Source organism: Alexandromys fortis, unplaced genomic scaffold (genome assembly GCF_014885135.2).
Source record: "Alexandromys fortis isolate MF-2015 unplaced genomic scaffold, M_Fortis_MF-2015_v1.1 scaffold_16, whole genome shotgun sequence".
Lineage (NCBI taxonomy): Eukaryota > Metazoa > Chordata > Mammalia > Rodentia > Cricetidae > Alexandromys > Alexandromys fortis.
Window position 1 is genome coordinate 12,233,540 of NW_026067893.1, and position 26,037 is coordinate 12,259,576.

A 26,037-nucleotide genomic window follows, 5' to 3' on the forward strand; every position below is an offset into this window, starting at 1 on the left:
TAATGTGTTACTTACTTCTAAATCAGTGGAACTCCTTCTTAAAAGCCTATCCATGATGGATGGATGGAAGGATGGATGTATGGATGTATGAACGGAGGGACAGATGATAGATAGACAAACAGATTTTAGACTGCAAGGAGACTTGAGTGGGTACAACACCTGCTTAAGCCCCACGTGTTTGGAAGGAGGAAAAACTCTCAGAAAATGCTGCCCTCTAACAAACCATGGACAAATGACATATGAAAGAAACAAAGGGAAGGAAGGAGAGAGGAAAAAAGGGAAGAAAAAGAGAGGAGGGGAAAGGTGGAACAAGGAGGAAAAGAAAAAGTCCTCTTTTCCGCACAGCCCCATAGCCCTTGCCTGGAATAAGAGCTCCTAGGGAGACAGTCTGAAAGCCTGAGGACTAGGTGTCAAATATGTACCAGCTCCATGGCTACACAGTCTAGACAAACTGTAAAATTATCAAATTTTAGTAAGTTTATCAAAGGAATAAATACTTTTGAAGTGCGACATCTAAATTTACAGAAAGAATTTACCAGTAATTTTAACTTTAATGGGAAAACAAAAAACTCCTCCAAATTACATGGAGTCATTTAAAAAAAAAAAGAGTAAACTAAATTTATAGTATAGGATCACTCAATTCATTCAACAATAAATTCTTATTCTCAACTCTTAAGTTTAATATACTTTTGAAACTAAAAACCATCCGTTATAGTCCTTAAGGCAAAACTATATTGCTATTACTTAGTATCTAGTTTGAAATCTAAACTAACCAAAAGCAAAGGTGGAGCCGGCAAGGACTCCCTTTCACTTGTTCACAATGAACGGTAGGCCAGATGATGAGCATCCAGACCAGGCAGAGTGGGCAGTCTTGACACGAGGCAGCATGGTATGCTGTCTGGCAATCCAGTATCTGAACGTGAAGCTGAAACTGTCTGGGCAACAATTCTGATTTTACATTTCCCTTTCTGTGCTTGTTCCCACACTGCTAAGACAGGGGCGATGCCCAGTGTGAGACTGAGCTGTGATATGGTGGAGCAACAGAAAAAGAGATAGCCACACAGCAAATGCTCTGTCTGTCACCATATCCTTCAACTAGTCATTCCCACACCAGGACAAGACACAATGTCTCAGTGCCTTACAGCAAGAAAAATACTAATTTTATTCAATTAAACTGGAATGAATTAAAACTGGAAATTCTAGATCAGTTTCCTTCTTTTCATACTAAAATGTTATCAGCTCTGAAATAACAATAGGCAAACAGTTTTAAAATATATTTACTGCACGCGTGCACATACACACAAACACACACACTTCAGTTGCAGTAAATGCCATGGTCCCTAATGAATTTTTGTTACTTCTGTTTCTTTTTAGGACCTATAAAGCCTAAAAGTTTAGGAATCATTTTTTTGTTATTACATAAAAACCACAGTAAAAGGACAATTGCAGTAACTGGAAAATTCTGTTAAAATATTCATTTATCTAGTTCATTCATTCTTCTTGTAAAAATATTCTGTTCATTTAGCTGTTGGATTCTAAATAAAAAAATGAATATATGAAAAATTTGTCTTTGAAGTTGATTATGTTTTTGATCTTAAAAGTAACTAAATGATGCCAGATGGTAGTGGCCTTTAATCCCAGCATGTAGGAGATAAAGACAGGCGGATCTCTGTGAGTTCGAGACCAGCCTGACCTACAGCGCAAGTTCCAGGACAAGCTCCAAAGCTACACAGAGAAACCTTGTCCCGAAAAACCTAAAAACAGTAATTAATAAATTTTTTTTTTTTTTTTTTTTTTGGTTTTTCGAGACAGGGTTTTCTCTGTAGCTAACCACCGCCCGGCTAAAAACAGTAATTAAATGTATGATCTACCATTGAATAATAAAATTTACCATTTTTATTCTAAATGGTTTCTTAATAGGCATTCTTTTTCTAAGCACAAACTTATATATCTACCCCCAACTCTGCCCTAACGGTCTCCCAGCAAGCACTGGCACCACTTCTTAAAAACATGGGCTTCCAGTCAGGTGGTGGTGGTGGCGCTCGCCTTTAATCCCAGCACTCAGGAGGCAGAGACAGGAGGATCTCTGTGAGTTCAAGGCCAGTCTGGTCTACAGAACAGGTTCCAGGACAAGCTCTAAAGCTAAACAGAGAAACCCGGTCTTGGAAAAAAAAAAAAAAAAAGACAAAAACCAAAAGCACAGCCTTCCATCATGATAAAAATCAGATAACAGTAGCCATTACATTAAGACGTTTGTTTCTTTTATCTGGAATCAACTTTCTAAACATTTCATCTACTTTCATTATTATCAATTTAAATGTCATCAAGTATAAATTCAACATTATTTAAAAACAAAACAAAACAAAGATCCTGGGTATCTACAGATGGGGAAAAGTTTAACATTAAATAATAATTACAATTATAATCTCCTCTTTCAACCATGGCTTCCTGAGCCAAGAGAAAAGGCAGCTTTCTGGTTTTAGTAGCATTACGCTGCTGCTGTTACCTGAGCATGCTGGCTTTGTGCAAGCTCCTCTTTCCTGCGTTTCATAAACTCTTTTCTCAGTTCTTTGGGTGCTTTCTCCACTTCATTCATAACCTAAGTGTATGAGCATGCAGGAGGTGGGGAAATAATACTTTCTCCACAGAAAGCATATGAATATATGAGCAGAAAGCTACAAGTCAAAATTAAAGTTGTTAAGATTCCTTTCACCATGCATTAGCACAAGCGTTAGTTGGTGGAAAAGAATGAAGAGACAGAGCAGAAAGGGAAACACAGCATGCAAAGGCTCACTCATTGCTTGGCTGTCCCCACGTACCAATCAGTGAAGGAGTGCTCAGAGCATTCAACTGCCTTCTTGAGGGGTCAAAAATTACAGACACACCTATCGATAGTCTTTGAAAAGCTAAACACATAAAAAGCTAACTCCATTTATAAAGTGCAAACTTTACAACTGACTTGACGACACCAAAGGAACAGTTCCAGATGAGTCACTTCATGACAACAGGGGAGGAAAGGGAAGGGAAGTGGGACTTCAAATGGACAAGAGAAAAATAAATAAACACTAAACTTTTTTCATAAAGCATGCCATTTTATATATGGTGTGACAAAAATGAATATATCTGATGACCTTCTATAGGATTGGGTAATATTCTCTTTGGTGAAAATTGAAGCCAAGCTGGACAACATTCAAATCAGTAATGTAAAGCACTCTTTAAAGTTTAGTAAACTATGATTTCTTACATCAAAGTATGTTTTTAAATGAAGTATATCTTTAAATTCCTTTTTTTTAACCAAAAGTCTAAATATGACCTTCACCCACCAAAAGATCTATAGTCCAGATCTGAAAAACAAGCATGTGTATACAAGTAAAAGCACCAAAAGAGCCCGGATTCCAAATCACCACATGCCACTGGCACCCAAGAGAGAGACTGATTTTGATTTACAATGTCCTTAGTTCCCATCAGTAACTCCTCATGAAACCAAATCACCAGTAAAAGCAAGAAACTCCCCAAATGCAAGAAGTTTAGCAGTAAGGAAAAAATACACAATAAGATTATTCAATACAAACACATCATTATCTCAAACGTAACTAGATAAAATTCAAAACAGTAACTACAGACTTATTCATCTAGAATTAAATCTTTTAATTTAATCTAATACAAAGATTAGATTCTCAACAAATGACCCAGAATTTTTTAAAAAATTGATGAAGATCTTTATCATAGTATATGAAGCAACTCTATAAAAGACATAATGACAATAAAAACAACCCTCTAGAAATGGTGGCTATAGGAAATGAAGCTAGCTACACACCAGTATGCACATCTGACCTAAGGAAAACATCAAGTACTTGCTTTTATTGTTCAGTCCTACCTGAACACATCCTTAAGATTCAATAATATGATATTCTGTTTTCTTCCTAATTAAATACTAAACTCAAATGCTAAAATAATGGTAACTGAAATATGTAACAAAAGTGAAACTACATTTCCCAATCTGGCTGAGATATTTTCTTCCAATCCTAATAGAACTGATCATAATTATTTTTTCCCCTGGGGTTGTTTATTTATTTTCTGAAAATGTAACTCCTTCTCCTGCACTGAAGATAAGAACAAGCTGTAAATTATCACTGAGAATTGCTTGGATGTATTTTATTTTACACTAGGTACAAAGGGACAACATATGGGAAGCCTCTTTACGAGATGATGACAATCAGCTCTATAGCAACATGGAAGCAGCGCAGAAAAGCCAAAACCTTTTTATAATCACATGGCTTGTGCTATTTTGAATATCAAGCCATTCAATTCCTGCTTGGCAAAATGTCTAAGAAAATGAATAAATCTGAGAAAAATTCAAACATCAAGTAATTCATAAATAATAATTCTTGTTGCTACTAGTAAATACCAATGATGTTAAGTTCTCTTGAAAAAGTACTTCTAAATAAAGCCCTAAATAGTTCATTAATAAGAAGTAAATGACAGAATGAAATACAGCTTGGATTTTATTTGAAGATTTGGCTCAAAGTTAAGGGAGATAGGCCACTGAAACCTCTTTTATTCCCTGTTTTCTTGGCAGTAAAATGAGGATAATATCTGAAGTCACTAACTGCCAGCCTATCACTGTTTGGAATAATGAACAAAGGCATGAATGAATGAGTGCTATTCAGTTACTAGCTATTATTCCTGATTCCTCAGACAGTCTTCAATTTGTATTTTAAAAACATCTGCGATAATTAACAACTGTAGCTACATTTACCTCCTTCTTGCGGTTTCTTAGCATATTCTGGAATTTGGACAGCTCCTTCTCTTGCTCTCCTTTGATTCGTTTGGCTTCATCTCTCAAGCGGTTTGTATGCTCTTGTTCTAATCGTTCAATTGTCTGTTTCTGCTGCTTCTCTAGATTCTCAATTTCTTGGTCATATTGTCGCTTCTTACTCTGTAAAACAATGCAGTCTATTACTATGATAATTCATCAAATAGTCAAGTAATTATGTAATTTTGAATATAGAAATACATATTATAAAGTATGAAAGGAAGGAAAGAAAGAAGTTAAAGCTAGGTATAACAACAGCACATGCCTGTAATTCTACCACCTGAGAAATGGAGGCTGGAATGTATAGAGGGAGACTATCAGGGAGACACTGTCTCAAAACAACAACAACAAACCCTCAAAAATAAAAGAATTTGAAAAGGGAAACATTTCAGATAAATCTATGGAGGGCAAAGACACAATTTCTAAAATTCTGGAAAACAGAATGAAAAGAATGCAAAAGCAGTCAGTGAGAGCATCCCTCTCTGTTTCCTTGGGAACCTGTGGTAGTGACTGAACACAAAATCAACAACGCCACACAACGCATACAACAGTCCTCAACACTTGCATTACACAACTGCAAACAAAGGATTATAATTTAAACTTCAATATTATTTTAAATTATCTTTTTTCTAACATACTTTAAGCTAGATATTCAACTTAAATTTTGTAACACATTCCTAAATTCCCTTCCCAACAGTGGACATAAGTGAAAACTGAAGGCCTCAAACTTAACCGCAAAAGCCAGTGAAGAAAGTAACCTGTGAAAAGCCGCCAACAAGTTCTAACATTCAGTCAGGTGATGTGGGATTCCCCTCTGTATGCTGTGAATACCATTAGTTAATAAAGAAACTGTCTTGGGCCTGCGCAAGAAATAGAGGTAGGTGGGGAAAACTAAACTGAAAGGAGGTGGAATAAAAGAGAGAAGCCATGGCCCTGTCACAGGAGACAGATGCACTGAAACTTTGCTGGTAAGCCATGACCTTGTGGTAATGCAGAGATTAATGGAGATGGGTTAAATTAAGATGTAAGAGCCAATAAGAAGCTAGAGATAATGGGCCAAGCAATGATTTAAATAATATAGGTTCTATGTGATTATTTTGGGGCTGAGCAGCTGGGAACAAAACAAGCAGCCTCCTCCAACAGTCAGGCTTGGAAACAACTGTTCTAGATGACCTGGTAACTTCAGAATCTAGAAAACACAGGCAGTATGTTCTGGAGAGACGGTATGGGGAAGGACTTTCTGAGAAGGACCCCATTTGCCCACAAATTAAGGCCAACAATTGACAAGTGGGATTTCATAAAACTAAAAAACCTCTTAACAGCTAAAGAAACAATCAATCAGCTGAAGAAGCAGCCCATGGAATGGGAAGAATCCTTGCCAGTTCTAACTTTGACAGAGGATTAATATACAGAATATATAAAGAACTCAAAAGAAAAGAGTTAAAATAACAAACAACCCATTCAAATGAGAGCCTGAGACCAAACAGAGAGTTCTCAAAAAAAAAAATAGCTAAAATATTTCAAAAAATGTTCATCAGCCCTAGCAATTAGAGAATGCAATTCAAAACAATTTTGAGATATTTCATCTTACCACAATCAGAATGGAAAAGACCAATGGAATAACTGGCAACAAATGCTGGAAGGGATATGAAGGAAAAGGAAACCCTCATTCACTGTGGATGGGACTGCAAACTACTGCAGCTACTATGGAAATAAGTGTGGAGAATCCTCAAAAAGCTACAATAAATCACCCAGAGGACTCAGATCCACCACTCCACTTGATAGAGCCTACCCACAAATACTTGCTCAGCCACGTTCATTGCTGCTCTACTCACAACTGCTAGGAAATGGAACCAACCTAAATGTCCTTCAGCTGAGAAATGAATAATGAAAATGTGATACATATACACTACAGAATACTATACAGCTATAAAGAAAGTGAAATCATAGAATTTGCAGGAAAATGGATGGAAATAGAAAATACTGTAGGAGTGAGTTAACCCAGTCCCAGAAAAACAAACACAAAATGTTTTTTTTTTTTCTTTTCTATTTCATTATGGCTTTTTAACTTCAAATCTTCAGATTTGAGTGAAAGCCAGGAAAGTAAGGGACCATGGGAAAAGGAAAGATGTAACAGAGAGGAGAATAGCAGTGTAAATGTAATTGGAACAGGAAATGGGAGAAATGGGGCTGAGGAAGAATTGGGAGGTGGGAGAAAGGTCAACACAGAAGAGGGAGGATAACAGTAAGAATGTCTCAAAAAGTTGTAAGAAATCATTATTACCTATTTACACATATAATACATCTAAACCTATGTATATACATATATAGTCTAAAAGAAATTTTCCCACCTGGGTTGACAAAGTTTGCCGCAAAAGTAACAGACAATCTAGCAAAAACCCCCAATACCAGGTCTCAGAAACCCCCTGATAAGCTGTTGGTAAGGGGAGGCCAAGAGACTCCCAAAACATTATAGGTTATTGCTGTTGCCCTTGGTTGCCTCCTAGAGACTGAAGATGAGCTCCTGCTGTTGAAGACCAAGAAAATCCAAGCTGGATCTAACTGAAAGTCTCCTCCCTAAGAGACTAACTTTCATAGTACCAGAAGGGTCCATGCAAGCTTATTCCTTGTCCTATCAAGCTATGACACCTATGAACCACAACAACCAGCATGGCAAAATAACCACAGTGGCACTCATATTTTGGTGGTAAACAACAACTCTATAATTGGATTTAAGACTCACTCAACAAGAGAAAAATCATGCCTAATTCTAGAAACTTGGACAACCTACTTAGTCATGGATCTTGGAGGACCTACAACCATCACTTTACAAAACTAGCATAATTCCAGGTTACATTCTAAATATTTATATTTATACCTACATGTAACTTTAGCTCTCACCCCTCAGCAACAACAAACACACAAACAAAAATCTCTTTGCAACAGATGGAGACCGCTACAGAAAAGAACAATTAATTAAAATGCAGAGAATAAGGAATCATGTGATCCCAGCCCCAAGTGAGACATCTACAACACAACTCCTCCACCTAAGGCTCAGAGAACACTGCAGAAGAGGGGCAGAAAGATGGTAAAATCCAGAGGACTAAGATGTCTGCTGTGAGACTGAGTCTTGCAGAAATGTTGGGAAAACTACACCCACAAAGTCTCAACAATACAGTTGCCAAAACAATTCCTGAAGGCCCACAACATCAATAGATAATGCTAACATGGAAGGGGAAATCTCATAGGGCCCCAACCCTAAACAAAGAACCCTAAACAAAGAACTACAGGCAATGAAGAAATGCTGAGAGAGGGAGAAACAGTCTCTCCCAGGGATAACCCCTCCAATTAGTTATCTATACTAAATAGTTAGACCTAAAATCATATACATATAAGCAACATTATACAAACTGAACATGCTGTATTTATATATTTAGGAATACACACACAAATCAGCAATTAAAGAAAAATTAAGTGAGGCCATAAATTGCTGTGGGACAATAGTCTGTACCCTGTCACTTGTATTTTACATAAATGCTGACTGGCCAGTAAGCCAGGCAGAAAGTATAGGTGGGGCAACCAGGCAGGCAGTAGAAGTGAGGCAAGGAGAATTCTAGGAGGAGGGAAGTTTCAGTTTGCAGTCGTCACCCAGAGAGAGAGAGAAAGCCAGACACAGAGCAAGCAAGATATGACTGCCTCGCCGAAAAAGGTACCAAGTCACGTGGCTACCACAGACAAGAATTATAAGCTAACATAAGTTATAAGAATTAATAAGAAGCCTGAGATACTAGGCCAATCAGTTTATAATTAATGTAGACCTCTGTGTGATTTCTTTGGGAACCAGGCAGGACAGAAACCTCAATCAACAATGAATATAAAGGGGGAGAAGGGTGCATGGGAGGAGGACCTGGAAAGAAGAAAGGGAAAAAGGGAAATTAGGTAATATTTTAATCATAATATTTAAAAAAAAACTCTTAATATTGTAAGTTGAAAGATGAAACTCGAACACAGAAGCAGCTTTCAGTGACAGAAATATCTAAAAACCTGGTAAACAATCTACCAGTCTCCAAATACTAACTTCTCATGACAGATTTCAAATGAAACGTGGTATACTATAAAATCGGTAATAAGACTGGGATTGGAGATCCCTTTCAACAAGTTTTTGCTTGTAAGAAGCACCCAAAACACCCAGAAACTGTGGCTACAGTAATAGACCACAAAACCATGAAAAATCTTATCATCAGAGAGCAAATTTAATAGCCTACTCCAGGGCTGTTTCTTTCTTTCTTTTTTAAAGATTCATCTCTTTATTATGTATAAAACATTCTGCCTCCATGTATGCCTACTGAACAGAAGAGGGCGCCAGATCTCACTACAGATGGCTGTGAGCCACCATGTGGTTGCTGGGAATTGAACTCAGGACCTCTGGAAGAGCAGCCAGTGCTCTTAACCTCTAAGCCATCTCTTCAGCCCTCTAGGACTGTTTCTAAAACACTAGATTTTATTTATTGACAAAATAACACAAGATCAAAGACTTCACCATCATTTCTTGCTCAAAGCGCCTGAAAATCTGCTCTCGCTGCTGCTGCAGTTTCCCATTGAGCTGTTGCTGGGCCCTCTGCTCTTCTTTCTGAAGAAATCTCAGCTCTCGAAGTTCCTGACGCCTGACAAAGTATAACAAAAAGAAGCAAATTATACTCTGGAGTAATACTTTTAAATAAGCTTTAGCCATAAGATTTTAAACTTTAAAAACAAAATTTTCAAATAATCTAAAATTAACCAAGAATTTACTCTTGTTTCTCTATTCTACATAATTTTCAGAAACAGCAATAAACTCAATTAAACTCATGATAATTACACAGCTTTTCTACTCACCTGAGAAACCGCAATTCCTCAGTTTTGGAGTCACTATCTGTAACTATCTTTGACGTTGTTACACTCACTTCTACACCATCAACAATAAATTTGCGTGTTTTCTTCAATGTTTTCTTCTGTCTTCTTGTTTCCTGAATGAGATTTCATTTGGGTTAGGTTTTGTATACTATATGTGGAAGACATTTTCCTCTTTAAAAATAAAAATGCCTGGACAGTCATCAGGACTGCACATATAAAGCAGCAGGAGTCATCTGTACATTAGTTATATCATAGGCTAACGCCGAGAACGCAACTTTGCAGGTGAAAAAAAAAAAAAAAACCAAACAGCTTTTCAAAGTGAAATTGGGCATTCTGGCCATGAGCATACACAACCTTTGTGACACTAATAATTAGGTACATCAGTAATAAAATTCCATAGATGACTTTTACTATTAAGCTTCTCTTCATCTTTTACTGTTGTGGGTTCTCACCACTATGCTTTATACCAGTAAACAGATTAAATAGGGAGACAATTACTTGGTTTACTGGGGGACAGGGTGGAGGTGCAAAAAAACAAGGGAGCCCAGCACTCAGAAGTATGGGGACTCTACAACTAGACTCTGGGAAGTAAGGAAGGGAATGGGGGAGAGAAAAGTGTGAAAGAAGAAGGGGAGGATGAAGGGGAAGGGAACACAGGGAAGAGGAGGGGACCAAGGAAAAAGAGAAAAGGAGTACAGAAAATAGGAAATGCAAGAAAAGGCACTAAATTAAAAATGTGTTAGAATTCAAGTTTGCTCTGGCACCTGTGAGCATCCCCTTACTTCCCCATCCTCCAGCACCAGGGTCCTCACGTTCGCCCAAACCCGAACCATGGCTGCTTCCCTAGCATTTCTCTAAAGTCTAACACTGACATGCTTTAAATATATGTGTGTGTATATATATATATATATACCTTCCTTAACCTACAAACTTCACAAATTTCTTCAGCTTCTACAATAAGGTATCTACAATTAAGATTCCCTTAGCTGTCACAGAAGCACTTACCATGGAAGAAAGGAACTCACTCCCACAAGTTGCCTCTAACCTCCAGACGCTTGCTATGGCACACATGCGTCCCCACACATAAACTTTCAAAGTAATAAATAAAATATAATTAAAAAAAATACTACCTTTTACTACATTACTGACCCGCAGGAGTCTCCTAGGTTTCTACAAAACTGCCCATGTGACTCTAAGTACCCAAGATTTGAGAATTATGCTCTAATGGCTCCAAGTGCAGGGTGATATTTTGGGGTTTGATTTCCCCATCATGGCAGTATTAATTACTAGGAATAAAGAAACAAAGGTGGACATCTACAGGAGCCAGTGGTTAAGGATTACTCATACCTTGAAACACTTTTCAAAAGGAGACAATTCTTTCAGTTTCTCGTTCTTTGGGATAGCAGTAATGCTTGCTAAGATTGCATCCAGATATGTGCAAGAAACACTAAATGAGACCAAGAAACTATCCTGTCCTGTTTATCTACCCATGTACCCATATTTGCAAAAATGAGTAGGCACTATCAAAAAATCTTTAAAGATAATTCCCAGAATCTCTCTCTCCAGTTCTTTTTGATTACCTAATGATCCCAAAAGAATTCATATGGTTAATATTACACAGATTTAATAGTGTTTTAAGATAGCAATGAACTAGAAATTACCAAAATGGCAAAGCAAAATCCAAGCAAGGCCCCAGGCACACTTACTTGTAGAGACATTGACCCACTGTCTTTCGTTTTGCTTAGGAAGCTGGAGATGGACAAATTCAAGTCACTGCTGCTGTTCTCCACAGTGGACCCAGTCCCTGAGTCAGTGTCATTTTCCTTTTCATTGTCAGGCTCGTGTGACAGTATGGTTTCAGTTTTTGGGAAAGCATTTATTTCTCCTTTATTTTCTGTGTTTTCAGAGTTAATATTGATACTAGGTATTAGGACAGGATGAGGCTCGTTGGGCTGCGAGGTTGCAGGGGCTTGAGGATCTGTTTTAACCAGCACTTCCTGCGCAGTTTCTTTTCTCTCCAACTCTACCTCAGTAGCAGCAGCCTCAGCTTCACTTCCGAGAGCAGGTTCCTCAGCACCACCAGTCAAGGCACTCCTCTCCTCAGTGCTACCTGACTCACTGACTTGCTCAACCTCAACTGTCCCTGGTTCCTCAATGGCTGCCTGTGTGGTGTCTGACACTTCGGACTGTTGACCTAGCTCCTTCTCCTCAACTCTTTCTTGAACAGAAGGCTCTTCCTTAGCACCATCAACCTCAGGGCCCTCGGTGGGCTTCCCTGCTGACTTGGGGGCTCCTTCCACTACGCCCTTCCCATCAGCACTCTGTACATCCTGGTTGCCGCCTTCAGCAGCCGTCTCAGCAGCATCTAGTGCCTCGTTTGTCCCTACCTTGCTGACTACAACTCTTTGAGCTTTATCATCTCCTCCCCGTTTCTCTCGGGTGTCTTCTGTCAACCCAACTGCATTGTCAACGGCCTGAAAATCAGCCTCTGTTTCTCCAGTCTCTTGAGACACCAAGTCCATTGTTTGACTATCTTTAATTACTTCAGGCTGTGTAAGTTTATTCTCAGGTATCTCCTGGTTTTCTTTACTCCTGTCGTCCTTTGGTTTCAGATGGTTAGTATTAACTTCTGAAGTTACTCTATCACCCTCATTTCCTCCACAAATTGAATTAACACCCACAGTTTGTTGGTCTTCTGTGTCAGGTAGATTTTCCAGCTTGGGTCTCTTCTCTCTCCCATTCTCATGAATTCCTACTGTCTGATCATTGAGTTCAGCCATCGTCTCTATGGTAGAATCACCTGCATGCTCATTAACACCCTCCACAGCCTTCTCAGGTTCCTCAGTGGCAGGTCTTTCATCAACAACTCTGCTGCTAAATTTATCACCAGGAGTACTGTGTTCTATTCTTTCTGATACAGATTCCAAAATACAAGCATTCTGTGAAAGTTTATCTTCTTCAGAGCTGGCAATACTGAGGTCAGAGGAGGCACGTTTATTTGCAGGTATTGGCTAAAAAAGATTTTATACATCATTAATATTAAAACATGACCACAAGATGATCATCAAAATGGCTTTATATATCTATACTCACATGTGTAAAATTTAATTGCTATATTCTAAAAAACTTGAAATTATGTAAGTAACTTTAAAAAGTGACAGTCTTCAATAATAAAGAGAATGAAAATAGGTGACAAGAGAAACTTAGTTACCAACTTCACTTCTAAAGCTGAAGGTTTTGTACCGCCTCATTTGTTCCCCTCGGACACATGTACAACCACATCTCAAACCTATCTCTAAAACTCTACTAAGGAAACACCCTCAGTGACACTAACCAGAGCATTTTCTGTTTCCTCATCATCATCTTCCTCTTTGCCATCTTCAACTTCTTCTGTTACTTCAGCCTTTGCCTCAGCAATCAATTCTCGAACTGGTTTGTTGGAATCAACAGTAACAAAGGGATGCTGTTAATCACACAAAAAAAGCATGTTCAATGACAACTGAAATGCTTGTAAATTTGAACACATAAGTAGATCCTTCTGTGTCAAAAAATGAATTGTGGATATGAAAAACATACACAAGAAAAAGGGAGAGGAAAGTGAGCAAAAGTAAAGACTATTCGAACTGGATTTTATTTTGTTTTGTACAATTTAGCTTTTAGTTATTTAGTGTGTGTGAGTGTGCAAGTGGAGTCAGACTTTGGCAGCCAGTTTTCTCTATTCTGTGGATCGTGGAGATCAAACTCAGTTTACCAGGCTTGTTTGCAGGTCCCTTTACTGAGCCCTCTTGAAGACGCTATATTTTGTCTCATTTTAGTAATTTGAAGGAATATGTCAAAAATTAAAGCGACTTATTATGGCTGAGTAGAAATTACAATTTGGTTTTTCTGTATGTTTGAAAAGTTTCATAAATAATTTTTAAATTAAAATTTAAAGCAAGTTGTAAGTTTAAGCATCACTTCATTAAAAATAACTAAAAGAGGCCAATGAGATGGCTCTGTGGGTAAAGGTGCTTGCTGCCAAACTAAAGACCTGAGTTCAGTCAGCACCCACATAGTGGAAGGAGAAAACCAACTTCTGAAAGTCACCCCAGGCCCATTCCTTCACTAACATTAAAGCCTACTTCTGGGGGATTCTAGCACACACTGAAGACAGCTGAGACACCCAGCCTTGTGGACTGAACAACTACTTGATTCTTGGACTTGCCATCAGGAGACAGCCATTGCTGGAATAGTCAGACCACTCTAACAAAAGCTGTTTATATACAGAGATTAGTTCTATTAATTTGGTTTCTCTAGAGAACCCTGACTAACAGTCTGTTATAGGCTAAGATCTTCAACCACAGGAGTAAGGAAATACTGGGAAAAGTGTTTTAGGGACATAGAGATATACTTGTTGAACACAGAAAGGCAATTTTTCCCACAACCTCTCCTTAGATAAACACGTCAGCTTAAAATACTACCATACTGGCATTACACAACACACATCCTTACAGCAACTGCCCTAAGATTTGTTATTTTATTTATCTATAATATTATTTGACACATTTTTATTTCAAATATAAGGAACAGACCCTGCTTTAAAGTAAAATCAAATTTATCTAACCACCTCATATCATTTGTGTGCATGCATGTGTAGTGTTCACGTATGTGCAGTGCACATGTGCAGAGGTATTCTTTTAGACACAATGTTAAAACAATCTGACCAGCTGGTGGCACATTATCCTCATCTTACCTGTAATAGCTGAGCTGTGGTCCACCGGGCATCTACATTCTTTTCCAAGCACTTCTTTAAAAAGTCCTTAAAATTTGAAGACCTGAAGAATAAAATGTCAACAATGGCATTTTATTTTACTTTATAATTATTAAAAAAATCAAACTAAATTCTTTAATAGATCATGCTTAGTAGCTAGGCAGTGGTAGCGTACACCTTTAATCCCAGCTCTCAGGAGGCAGAGGCAGGCAGATATCTGTAAATTTGAGGCCAGCCTGGTCTACAGAGTGAGTTCCAGGACACAGTCCAAAGCTACACAGAGAAACCCTGTCTCGAAAACCCTCCCTCCCGCCAAAAGAAGATTATGTTTAGCTTCATTATGCTTAGTATAAATTAGTATTGATTTAGTATAATGATAAGAGAACTAATGAGAGTAAGATTTTATGAAAAGTATTCTGTAAATACATGTTAGACATACATGTAATAAGGCACACAGCTGATTGGAGGCAGAGTTTTCCTGTCCTGACCGCTTGCTCCCAAATAACTGGCAACTGCTTCACAAACAACTGACTTGGAGGCTTAATATAAATTATAAATGATTGGTCAATAACTCAGGGTTATTACTAATTAACTAGCTCTTACAACTCAACCCATTTCTATTAATCTATGTGTTGCCCCAAAGTTCATGGATTTTACCACTATCCCATTTTGTATGTCTGACTTGTTCTCCATCGGGGTGGCAACTCTTCTGACTCTGCCCTCCTTCATCCCACCATTCTCAGTTTGGCTTTCCCGCCTAACTTTATCCTGTTCAGCTATTGGCCAGTCAGCTTGTTTATTAAACCAACCATAGCAACATATACTCATACAGTGTGCATGATTATTCCACAGCAGGTAATCAATGAGAGGCAGCCATATCTTTACAAGTTATCAAAATGTTACAACAATTGTTACACTAAGTTCCACAAATACACATCAACTGAACATGGCCTGATTGTTTATAGTACAGAAAACGTCTTCTCCACGCAGACCCAGTTCACTCACACTGTCTAAACAGGGAAAATAATTTACAATGATTTCCATGATCCTCAAGTCTTGTACTTGTACTTTATGTACAGATGTGAGCACCTGCCATTTATATATCAAGTGTGTGCCTAGTACTCACAGAGGCCAGAAGAGGGCATCAGCTCCCAAGAGACCAGAAGTATGGCCAGCTGTGAGTCATCATGTGGGTGCTGGTAACTGAACCCTGGTCCTCACAAGCAGTAGAGGTGCCAGTGCTCTTAATCACTGAGCCACCTCCCCAGGTCCTTAAATCTTGGGAACACACCTACCTCAGTTTCCTCATTCAGTCTTCATGCCTCATCTCCAAACTTAAACTTACCCTTAGCAAACTAAAAGAACAGAACATCAAGCTGGGCAATGGTGCCCTACGCCTTTAATCCCAGCACTTGGGAGGCAGAGGCAGGCAGATTTCTGTGAGTTCAAGGCCAGCCTGGTCTAAGAGCTAGTTCCAGGACAGGCTCCAAAGCTACAGAGAAACCCTGTAAACAAAACAAAACAAAACAAACAAAAAAATATCAAGCTTTGGTTCTTTAAAAACTTTGTTAAAAGAGCTTACCATTTTGACGGCTGTGCTAATGTTGGGGGCTCAGATTTTGCTATTTTTAGCAATACTCGCATTGGATTTAACTCATGGTGAGGTGGCTCTATCTCAGCCATTTCTATTAAAGTAATACCCAGGGACCAAACGTCAGCTTTATAGTCATAAGGTCTGTCCTTTGATGTCTCACACATGACTACTTCAGGAGCCATCCTATGAAGACAGAAAAATGAAAAGTTAAGATGTTTAATTAACAGTTATTGTAAACTACAGTCAGTATAATGACTATGTGTGGACAAAGTAATAACTGCAGACCCAACTAATAGTATAGATTCATAAAAATGAATACCTACCAATATGGAGTGCCAATAAAGGAATCCCTCCTTTGAATTGTCCTGGTGTTTTTAGCCGATACTCCAAAATCCGCTTGAAATAAATAATCATACAATAACATTAATGACAGCTTTTAAGCACGGCAAATTGTGTTTAATGGAGTGGAAGAAGCATTTCAAGTCTTTAGTAAGGTCAACCTTATTAAAAGTTAAGCACATCAGAAAGAGAAATGATTTCTTGGTCATTCTAATATTTTTTAATGTTTGTGTGTACTGTGTAGTACATACATGTGTTTATGTGTGCATGACAGGGGTGTGTGACTATATGCTCATAGAGTTCAGAGGTCAATGTCAGGTGTCTTCCTCTACTGCTCTTAACTTTTTGAGACATTACGTCTTAGTGAACTTGGAGCTTACCATGTTGGCAAGACTAGCTAGCTAGGGAGCAACAGAATTCCTCTTGTCTCTGGCAAGCCAGCACTAGGGTGACAAGCATCCATTACCAAGCCCAGCTTTTACACAGGTTCTTGGGAACCAAAATCAGGGCCCCATTTCAGCAGGCACTTCACTCACTGAGCCATCTCTCCAGCCCCTACCATGCTAATTTTAACCATCATCCTTCTACCATCTTTCAAAAAAGTGTCCAATATTTTATCACAAATACACTGACCACCATCTAGATACATCTTAAATTACAGTAAAAATGACAAATCCTCAGTGACAAAAAAACTGTCACTTTAAATTAAAATCTTATATACACTTCAAAATAAATGCCAAACATTGTATGCTGCAATTAACTCAATAGAGGTATTTTCCTATAGTGTGAAAAAAAACCAGAAATCACAGCAAAGTAGCCTTTATGACAACATTCTATCTCCTCAGCATCCTCAAAAATTAGACTACAAGAGCTGAGTACAGTGGTGTACACCTGCAACCCCAATATGTGGGAGGCTAAAAGGCAGGAAACTCTGGAGTTTCAAGCTACTCTAGGCTAAATAGTGAGATTAACTAAAATAAAATAAAACCTTAATTATATTACAAAGGAAAAAGTGAGAAGCCTTATGGTTTCTGATTTAAGTTAAAAAGAACAGCAGCACTGTAACTTTATCAATGGGTAAGCCCACCATTTTAGCTTAGAACTCAGAACCAACTAATTATCTTAAAAACTAAATAAAACACTTTCTTTTGCTTTTGTCCCAAATAATCAAACAACTAAGAAAATCTCTTCTTATAAAATTGTTAACTTATAGTAATAAATGAAGAGTTAATTGATTATAAAGCTATCAAAAATAACAAATGAAGTTCGAGACCAGCCTGGTCTACAGAGCTAGTTCCAGGACAGGCTCCAAAGCCACAGAGAAACCCTGTCTCGAAAAACAAAAAAACAAAAAAACAAAAAAAAAAAGAAAAAATGGTATAATTCATTTTGCAGCCTCAATTAAAGAATAAATCTAGATTTCAAAAACAAATAAGCTTGTGATGCTGGTCTTGGTAGGATACTTTCCTGGTACATGTGAGACGCTGAACTCAATACCCAGTAGTGTAAACAACAGCAACAATAACAACCCTAACCAAAGCAGAAGGCAAGTCTCACACTCTGCTAATAGAACAATACACAACCACCTGCTCTCATTTGGCATCAAACCTGAGACTCATCAAGCATTACCAAGCCTTTGCTTCATCTACTAACTGAAGGAAATACAGAAAGAAACTAAAATCATGACCACATATTCAGCAAGTGCAGCCAAAGGAAAGGCCACAGGTCTAGCGGCCAGATCCAAGTTCTGCATTTCATTCCTACCACCTCAAAGTCTTTTTAGAACTGTTTTTCTAACCATCCCAGTCACTGAAAATTTTAATACCACATGCATCTGTTTGCATGTTATGGACTTTGGAGAGGTCACAAATCATTATGATTTTTTTTTTTTTTTTTGGCCTCCCAACAATCAAATACTGCTCTCTTGGTTGGAACAATGTTAATTCAAAGAGAACGTGTGCTACCATGTAAACAGAGGAATAGAGAAGAAATGTGTAATTTATAGAGATGGCAAAGAAAAACCAAAATTTATATATGAGCAAATTTAAACTTTAAAGATAAATATGGGATAACCGAACCATAAAGAAACACAGATTAGTTTAAAAGTCAACACAAAGCTGGGTGGAGGGCGCACGCCTTTAATCCCAGCACTTGGGAGACAGGCAGATCTCTCTGAGTTTGAGGCCAGTGTTATCTATAGAGCAAGTTCCAGGACAGGCTCTAAAGCTGCACAGAGAAACCCTTTGGGGGGGTGGAGGAGAGGGTCAACACAGTGTGGGGAAGGGGAAGGGCAGGGACTGAAATTAACTGTGTATGTAAAAGGATTTGTAGGGTACCTGGCTGAGTCTAACTTCTTCACTTAAGAAATGACTTCAAAGCTCTTGTCTAAAAATTTTATACAGCTTTTCTGGTGGATTTCCATGTCTCTTTATGGTACAGTAAGAGATAAAATTTAGCACATTCCATTTTGATGTCCCATTATGTTATAACAATGTAAAATACGATGGTTAAAAATCACTGAAATCAATACCGCTTTTGAATAACTTTACTTTTTCAAAAAACATAAATTTAGGCATCACTGTTCAATTTTTTTTAATTGTCTCTTTTTAGAAAAACTTTTTAAAAGGTTGTATCTTCTACTTGTATGTGTGAACTTAACTAACCTCAGTCTAAAATTTACATCTAATTCTTTTTATGACATACATCATTCATTCCTTTGGTATAAAAGACAAAATTAAATGCTAGTCCTTAAACTTATTTTACTTTCAAACCTAAGGTTACTTGTTGGCTTAATAAGCATATCAATAAAATAAGAAACTGAGGGTAGGGTTTTAGTTTCAGTGATAAGAACACTTGCTTCAAGTTCAAGGCTCTGGGTCGAAGAACGTGGAACAAAAAAAACCTACTAGATATGTTGTCATTAAAATAAAATTGAGTTTAGTGTTTTATTATAGCCAAATACAAAGCATTTACAAATGTTAAATCCATGTTCAAAAACTTACAGAAGGAAACACTAACTAGTGCTTTGCCAAGTTTCTGCTTCTGAAAATAAAAACACACCATCTTTTACTTCCTCTGTGTGTCATTAGGTGCATATACTTAGGAATCCTAAGAACTGGGGGATGTGTAACCACTGAAGTGTTTACAAGTGCAGCTGGGAGTAATTCTCCCTGTTTTATATGTCTGTGTAGGCCAAAACAGCATCAAGTCACTACATTCCACAGTAAATCCCAGAGCACAAATTCAAATGTTTGAAAAACTTACCCAACTTAATGTCTCCATCTAAGGTAAAAAGAATATTGCCAGCTTTTAGATCTCTGTGGATGATTTTATTGTCATGTAAGTAGCTCAACGCTTCTAAAGTCTGCTTGCAAACTACTTGGATTTGGGACTCAGTTAACGGTCTCTCAAGTTCTATAAGGAGAAAGTGAAAAATATATACATGTATGTATTTTTATGCAATGAAAACATAAAGCTAATTAAATATTTTCAGTGCAGTCTACCACTGTGATCTTATCAAAGATCATTTACTGTAAAAGAGCTGAATTTCTACAAAGATTAATTTCTTGACATAGAATATTCAACATTACATCTCAGAACTATACTTATCTAAAATACAATTAAATTGATTTCTTAATGCACTGGACTCTAATATTACATATGTATACATATAGTTGAGATCCGTTGGTGTGGGAGGTCCTTCTGTCTTCTATTGCTTCTATTGGTTAATGAATAAAGAAACTGCCTTGGCCTGATAGGGCAGAACTTAGGTAGGTGGGGAAGGCAGAATTGAACACTGGAAGGAAGAAAAGAGGCGGAGAGACACCATGGATCCTCCGCCTAAGATGGACGCCGGTAAGAATCTTGCCAGTAAGCCACAGTCACGTGGCGATACACAGATTAATGACAATGGGTTAAATTAAGATGCAAGAGTTAGCAAATAAGAAGTTAGAGCTAATGGGCCAAGAGTGACTTAATTAATACAGTTTCTGTGTGGTTATTTCAGTTCTGGGGGGGGGGCGGGATGAACAAGCAGCTCCTTCTACAATCCTTCTATCTGAGACAATCTAAGAAGCAAACATAGGAACAGAGGTACTTACCAAGCATCACAGCATCTACTGCTCCCCCTGCACAAAATTCAATGAGGATCTGCACATAAACAAAAACATGTATCTGTAATTACACCAACTGTCAGAAACTTAGCAAGACAGATAAATGAAAAGCTACTGGTTTATCTAGGCTCTAGGTAGGAACAGTGTCATGCTAAACAAGAAGGATTCCCTGCCGTCAGTTACAAGTCTTAAGTGATGTTCTTCTGCACACGCACAGTATGATAGAAGTACATACTATTTCCCCTTTTCCTTTTCTTCATTTTGTTTTGAGTCAGGTTTTCCTATAGAATAGGACAGACTCAAATCTGCAATCCTCCTGCCTCCATCTCCCAAATGCTGATGCAATGTTAAGTGATCAAATATATTGTTTAACTTTCAATAAAAAAAAAACTTTAAAAAAAAGCAGGCTTATTTTAAAGACTCATTTTATTTTTATTTATGCTAATGTTCATGTACTTCTGCAGTGGTATGTGCACATGAGTGCAAGTGCTCTTGAAGGCCAGAAGAGAGTGTCAGGTCACCAGGAGCTACAGTTACAAGCACATTATTACCTAATGTGGTGTTTAGAACCAAACTTGGGTCGTCGGCAAGAGCAGTACATGCTTTTAAGCACTGAGCTACCTCTCCAGCCATTTTAATTTAAAAAAGAGAGAGAGAGAGAAAAGGGAGAAAGCAGGCAGACAGGCAAGCAACATAACACACAGATTCAAACTCAATTATCACCAACATGTACCCATCCTTCTTCACTTTACTAGTTATAATTTTGTACTATGATTATTCTATTTATATCTATGTCTCCCATTAAACTGTACCTCATAGTAAACCAAATTTTTATTTTGCAACAGTGTCAAAGTAAAGGCATATCTGTTAATGTCGAGGAGTTTTTCTTATAATTCAGGCTAGAGCCCTGAACAATTATTTTAAGAGACATTAGACCAATAATAACTATACTTTTAAAAATAATATTTTAATAAGTAGTGTAATTCTATACATCTTCCCTCTTGCTAAAAATTTTTTTGTTTTGTTTTTGTTTTTACTTTTCGAGACAGACTATCTCTATATACCACTGGCTGTTCTGGAACTCACTATGCAGATCAAACTGGCCTCAAACTCACTGAAATCCACCTGCCTCTGCCTCCTGAGTGCTTCAATTAAGGTGTGTATCACCACACCAGGCTACTACAATATTTTTATAAGTGTTTGCTGATTACAATTTATTTTCAAGTGAAAAATAATTTGGGAGCTAATTCTTTTTTCATCCTTCAGAGAAACAAAGACTTGAGAATGAGCTTACTCAACCAAGGTCCTAACTGGCAGCAGCTGCATCTCAAAGAACAGACTTTTGATTTCAAGCCAGATAGTCATTATTTTAAGAAAAACATTTAAACTCTATTTTATAAGACGCTGTCAGCTTTCTTGAAAGGCTGGAGAGACCACGCAACAGTTAAAAGCACTCACTGACTGCTCTTCCAGAGGACCCAGGTTCAATTCCCAGGACCCACATGGAAGTTCACACCCATCTGTAACTCCAGTCTCAGATCTGATATCCTCTTCCAGCCTCCACAGGAACCAGGAATGCACATGGTATACAGATATACATACAGATAAAACACACATAAATCACTATTTTTTAATTTATAAAAAAACTCTTGATAAAACTGCTAGTTCAAGTAAATATTAAAATATTATTGCTTTACCTATTTATACCTATTTTCTTAAAAATAAACAAAATGTATACAATTTTAACCATTTCATCATGCAGGAAGGCTGAGCCTAATGTGAAATTTAATATTCTCACAGTTTATAGTATTGCATGATTTATAAAAACTTTAGGATAAAAATTATAAATAACACAGAAAAAAGAACCGTCAGTGGGCAATGGTGGCACACTCCTTTAATCTTAGCACTCAGGAGGCAGGACAGGTGGTCTCTGGGTTTCAGGCAAGCCTGGTTCACAGAGTAAGTTCTAAGCCAGTCAGGGCTTGACAGAGAAACCGTCTCAAAAACCCAAGAAGAGGGCTGGAGAGATGGCTTAGTGGTTAAGAGCATAGCCTGCTCTTCCAAAGGTCCTGAGTTCAATTCCCAGCAACCACATGGTGGCTCACAACCATCTGTAAAGAGGTCTGCCGCCCTCTTCTGGCCTTCAGGCAACCACACAGACGGAGTATTGTATACATAATAAATAAATAAATAAATAAATAAATAAATAAATAAATAAATATTTATTTATTTATTAAAAAAAAACCCAAGAAGAAAAAAAAACAAAAGAAAGAAAGAAAGAAAAATAATCCTTCAAAAATATTTAATACTTAAATTATTGAAATTATAAACACAGACATATTTTAGAAATTTATCTCTCCCACCTAGATCCAGTGTCAAACAATGGTATGAAATGGTATAATCTGAAACTAAAGCTGAACATCCATGAACTGAGAATCGTTATCTTGTTACTGACTCTCATTAGCAGATCAACCCTCAATCAAGTTTGCAAGTAACTAAGTAGAAGAGGTAACGTACAAAATATGTTTTCACGACCCTTTTAGGACAATTAACTCATTTCGGCTACCTGTAAAGGAACAAAAAGTACGTACCCAAAGATTGTTCTCATAATAGAAGGCATCTAGAAGCTTGACTATGTTTGGGTGATCACAAGATGCTAATATGTCGATCTCAACCATATAATCTTCAAGTTCTTCTTCAGATTTGGTGTCAATCACCTTTGCAGCAGCTAAAACATTGGTCTCTTTATTCTGGGCCTGAAAATAAAAGTATCAGAAATGTCTGTCACACTTTAAATGCTTACTTTTAATTTTTTTTTAAAAAAGAAAATGTTTAGGTACAAAACAATATTAAGCAGAAGCACAAAGATCCCCCAGAGCTCCACCTCACAGTCTACACCAGCCTGGCACATTTGCTGAAACCAAAGAGCCTACATTAACATACCACTACCACTTCTACGCACAGCTTACATTATGGTTCAGTCCTGGTGCTTCACATTCTAAGGGATCTAACAAATGTGTAATGAAATATAGCCACCATTTGATCATACAGATAGGTTTTATTGCCCTAAAAATACTGTGTACCCAGCTATTCTTCTCTATCTCCCCTGACAACCGCTTATCTTTTGATACCTTTTCTTTTAACCTTTTCCAGAATAACATAGAATTACAGACTTTTCAGATTGGCTTTTATTTAGTTATATATATTTAATGTTCCAGTAGCTCTTCTCAGGGTTTGAGAGCTCACTTCTTTTCAGTACTAAATACTCTTCCACTCTGGATGTACCAGTTTGTTTACTCTTTCACCTAATTAATGATATATGCTGTTTCCAAGTTTGGAAACTATGAATTACCCATGTGGGTAAAGACATTAGTATAGATAGTTTTCAACTTATTGAGTAAAGACCAAACAGCATAGCTGCTGGAACAGTTGGCTGAGTTTTGCAGAAAACTGCCACACTGGATTCCAAAGTGGCTGCGTCGTTTTGCATCCCTACTAGCAATGAATGAGAATACCGCTCCACATCCCAGTGCTGCCTGTGTAATTACCAAAAGACTTATGGGTGTGTTTCAATCATAATTCCCTTTAGACATATGTGGGACATCTCTATATATCCTCTTTGGCGAGGCAGCTGTTCATGTTTTGTTTTGGTTTTTGTAATTTCTAAATATTGAGTTTTAAGCGTTTTCAAACCATTAGCTTATGTTCTCCCAGCCTGTGGTTTCTCATTCTCTTAAACACTATTTTTAAAAAGTAACTTAAACATAAATATTAATTATGCAGGCTGGGTGAGGTAGTTCTCATCTGCAATTCTAGCAGTTGGAAGGCAAAGATAGGAGAAACAACTAGTTTGAGGCCAGTTCAGTCTACCCAGTTAATTCCAAGCCAGTCAGAGCTACAAAGCAAGACTGTCTCAAAAAATAAATAAATCGCACTTGCTATGCAAAGGCCTAGTGCTTCTGTGCTTTCCATGCCAGGAGGACAGCACTCGCTGCCCAGCACTGGTTCAACTGCTAAGGGCTCACAAACTGCGATGTCACTTCCAAGCTGTGTTGCTTACAGCAACTTTTTAAAAATCCCTGTTTTAGTTCCATTACCATTGATGCTTACCTACACCTTGCAAGTTTGTGAGAACTAGATAATACATATTAACTAGGCTTAAAATGCATACAAGCATTTTCTATAGCTGACATATATAGTAAGAATTCAAAAGTATTAGCTATAATTATTACTATGTTATTTAATCCTTTGAACACCAGATATTTTATTACCTCCCCTTCAACAGAGAATATAAACAAACAGGAGTGGTGGTCTAAATGAAAACCACCCCCATAGGTTCATAGGGAGTGGCATTATTAGGCGGTGTGGCATTGCTGGAGGAAGTCTGTCACTGGGGGTCAGCTTTAAGATTTTCAAATGCTCTAAGACAGGCCCAGTGTTGCTCTCTTCCTGCTGCCTGTGGATCCAGATATAAAACTCACAGCTCCTTCTCCAGCACCATGTCTGCCTGTGTGCAGCCACGTTTCCCACCATGTTTTCTACCATGATGATAATGAATTAAACCTCTGAATCTGTTAAGTCAGCCCCAATTAAATGTTTTCCTTATTAAGTGTTTCCCTGGCCATGGTGTCCCCTCACAGAAATAGAACACACACACTCTCTGAAATTGATGAAGCGGGAGATGCTTTTGTCAGTGTCATTTTATAATGGCTGTTGGCCAGGACTGTGTTACCATGTAGCCATTCCTGCATCACAAATTCATGTGTCCTTATAGTGTCAAACAATTACAATTCCTTGGTCTCTCAGACTCTAAACTTTTTTAAGGATCTCATGAAGAAGCAATGTGAGTCCTACATAATTAAAACTTTTCTATTATGTGGAACGGTCAAGAGAGCATCAGAGTGGTGATCTTTTGTTTGTGTTTTAGCAAATAAAGTCTGCCTAAAGATCTAAGACACTAGAGTTCAGGCAGTGGTGGCACACACCTTTAATCTCACCTCTAGGGAGACTGAGTTCAAGGCCACGCAGGGCTATACAAAATTAATCCAGTTTAAAAGAGAAACAACAGGGCAAAGGTGGCTGCCACCTTTAATCCCCGTACTCGGGAGGTGGAGACAGTAAGGATCTGGCTTGGCAGAGAGGGGAATATAAGGCAGGAGGAGACAGGAGCTCATGCAGTCTGAGGACAGGATTGCCCCTTTAGTATGAGCACAGGTAGAGTGACTGGTTGCTCTGCTTCTCGGATCTCTCAGCTTTCACCGCCAAGATTTTTTTTTAAAGAACAATTAGAATTTGTGCTACACATCAGCATTATCACCTGCAAAACGAGAATCATTATCTTCCAAGATCTTAGTGAGGATTTTGGAGTGCTTGTTAAGAAATGCTGGACCTCAGTGTGGCATTGTCAGGCCAGCCTAGAATACTGCAGCAAGATCCCATCAAAAAGCCAACCAATCACCCCAGCCAGCCAGCGCATTGACCACAATGCCTCATTACTAATGTTTTTAAAGATTAGAGGATGACAGTACATGGA

At 37.9% G+C, this 26,037-nt stretch overlaps 1 protein-coding gene across 2 annotated transcripts in view; it reads right to left on the bottom strand.

The window, feature by feature from the left end:
• Window positions 1-26,037, bottom strand: part of Slk (STE20 like kinase) — a 53,462-nt gene that overhangs the window by 12,477 nt on the left and 14,948 nt on the right. The window contains exons 2-13 of one of the 2 annotated variants that reach the window (XM_050145362.1): window positions 23,096-23,260; window positions 20,493-20,541; window positions 19,657-19,806; window positions 16,377-16,449; window positions 16,042-16,236; window positions 14,442-14,523; window positions 13,044-13,172; window positions 11,416-12,720; window positions 9,692-9,822; window positions 9,357-9,480; window positions 4,760-4,939; window positions 2,507-2,599 (exon numbers count right to left, since the gene is read on the bottom strand). In XM_050145362.1, coding sequence (XP_050001319.1) covers window positions 2,507-2,599; window positions 4,760-4,939; window positions 9,357-9,480; window positions 9,692-9,822; window positions 11,416-12,720; window positions 13,044-13,172; window positions 14,442-14,523; window positions 16,042-16,236; window positions 16,377-16,449; window positions 19,657-19,806; window positions 20,493-20,541; window positions 23,096-23,260 — 2,676 coding nt within the window. The remainder of the gene's footprint in view (window positions 1-2,506; window positions 2,600-4,759; window positions 4,940-9,356; window positions 9,481-9,691; window positions 9,823-11,415; window positions 12,721-13,043; window positions 13,173-14,441; window positions 14,524-16,041; window positions 16,237-16,376; window positions 16,450-19,656; window positions 19,807-20,492; window positions 20,542-23,095; window positions 23,261-26,037) is intronic. The other variant, XM_050145371.1, reaches the window with a different exon arrangement.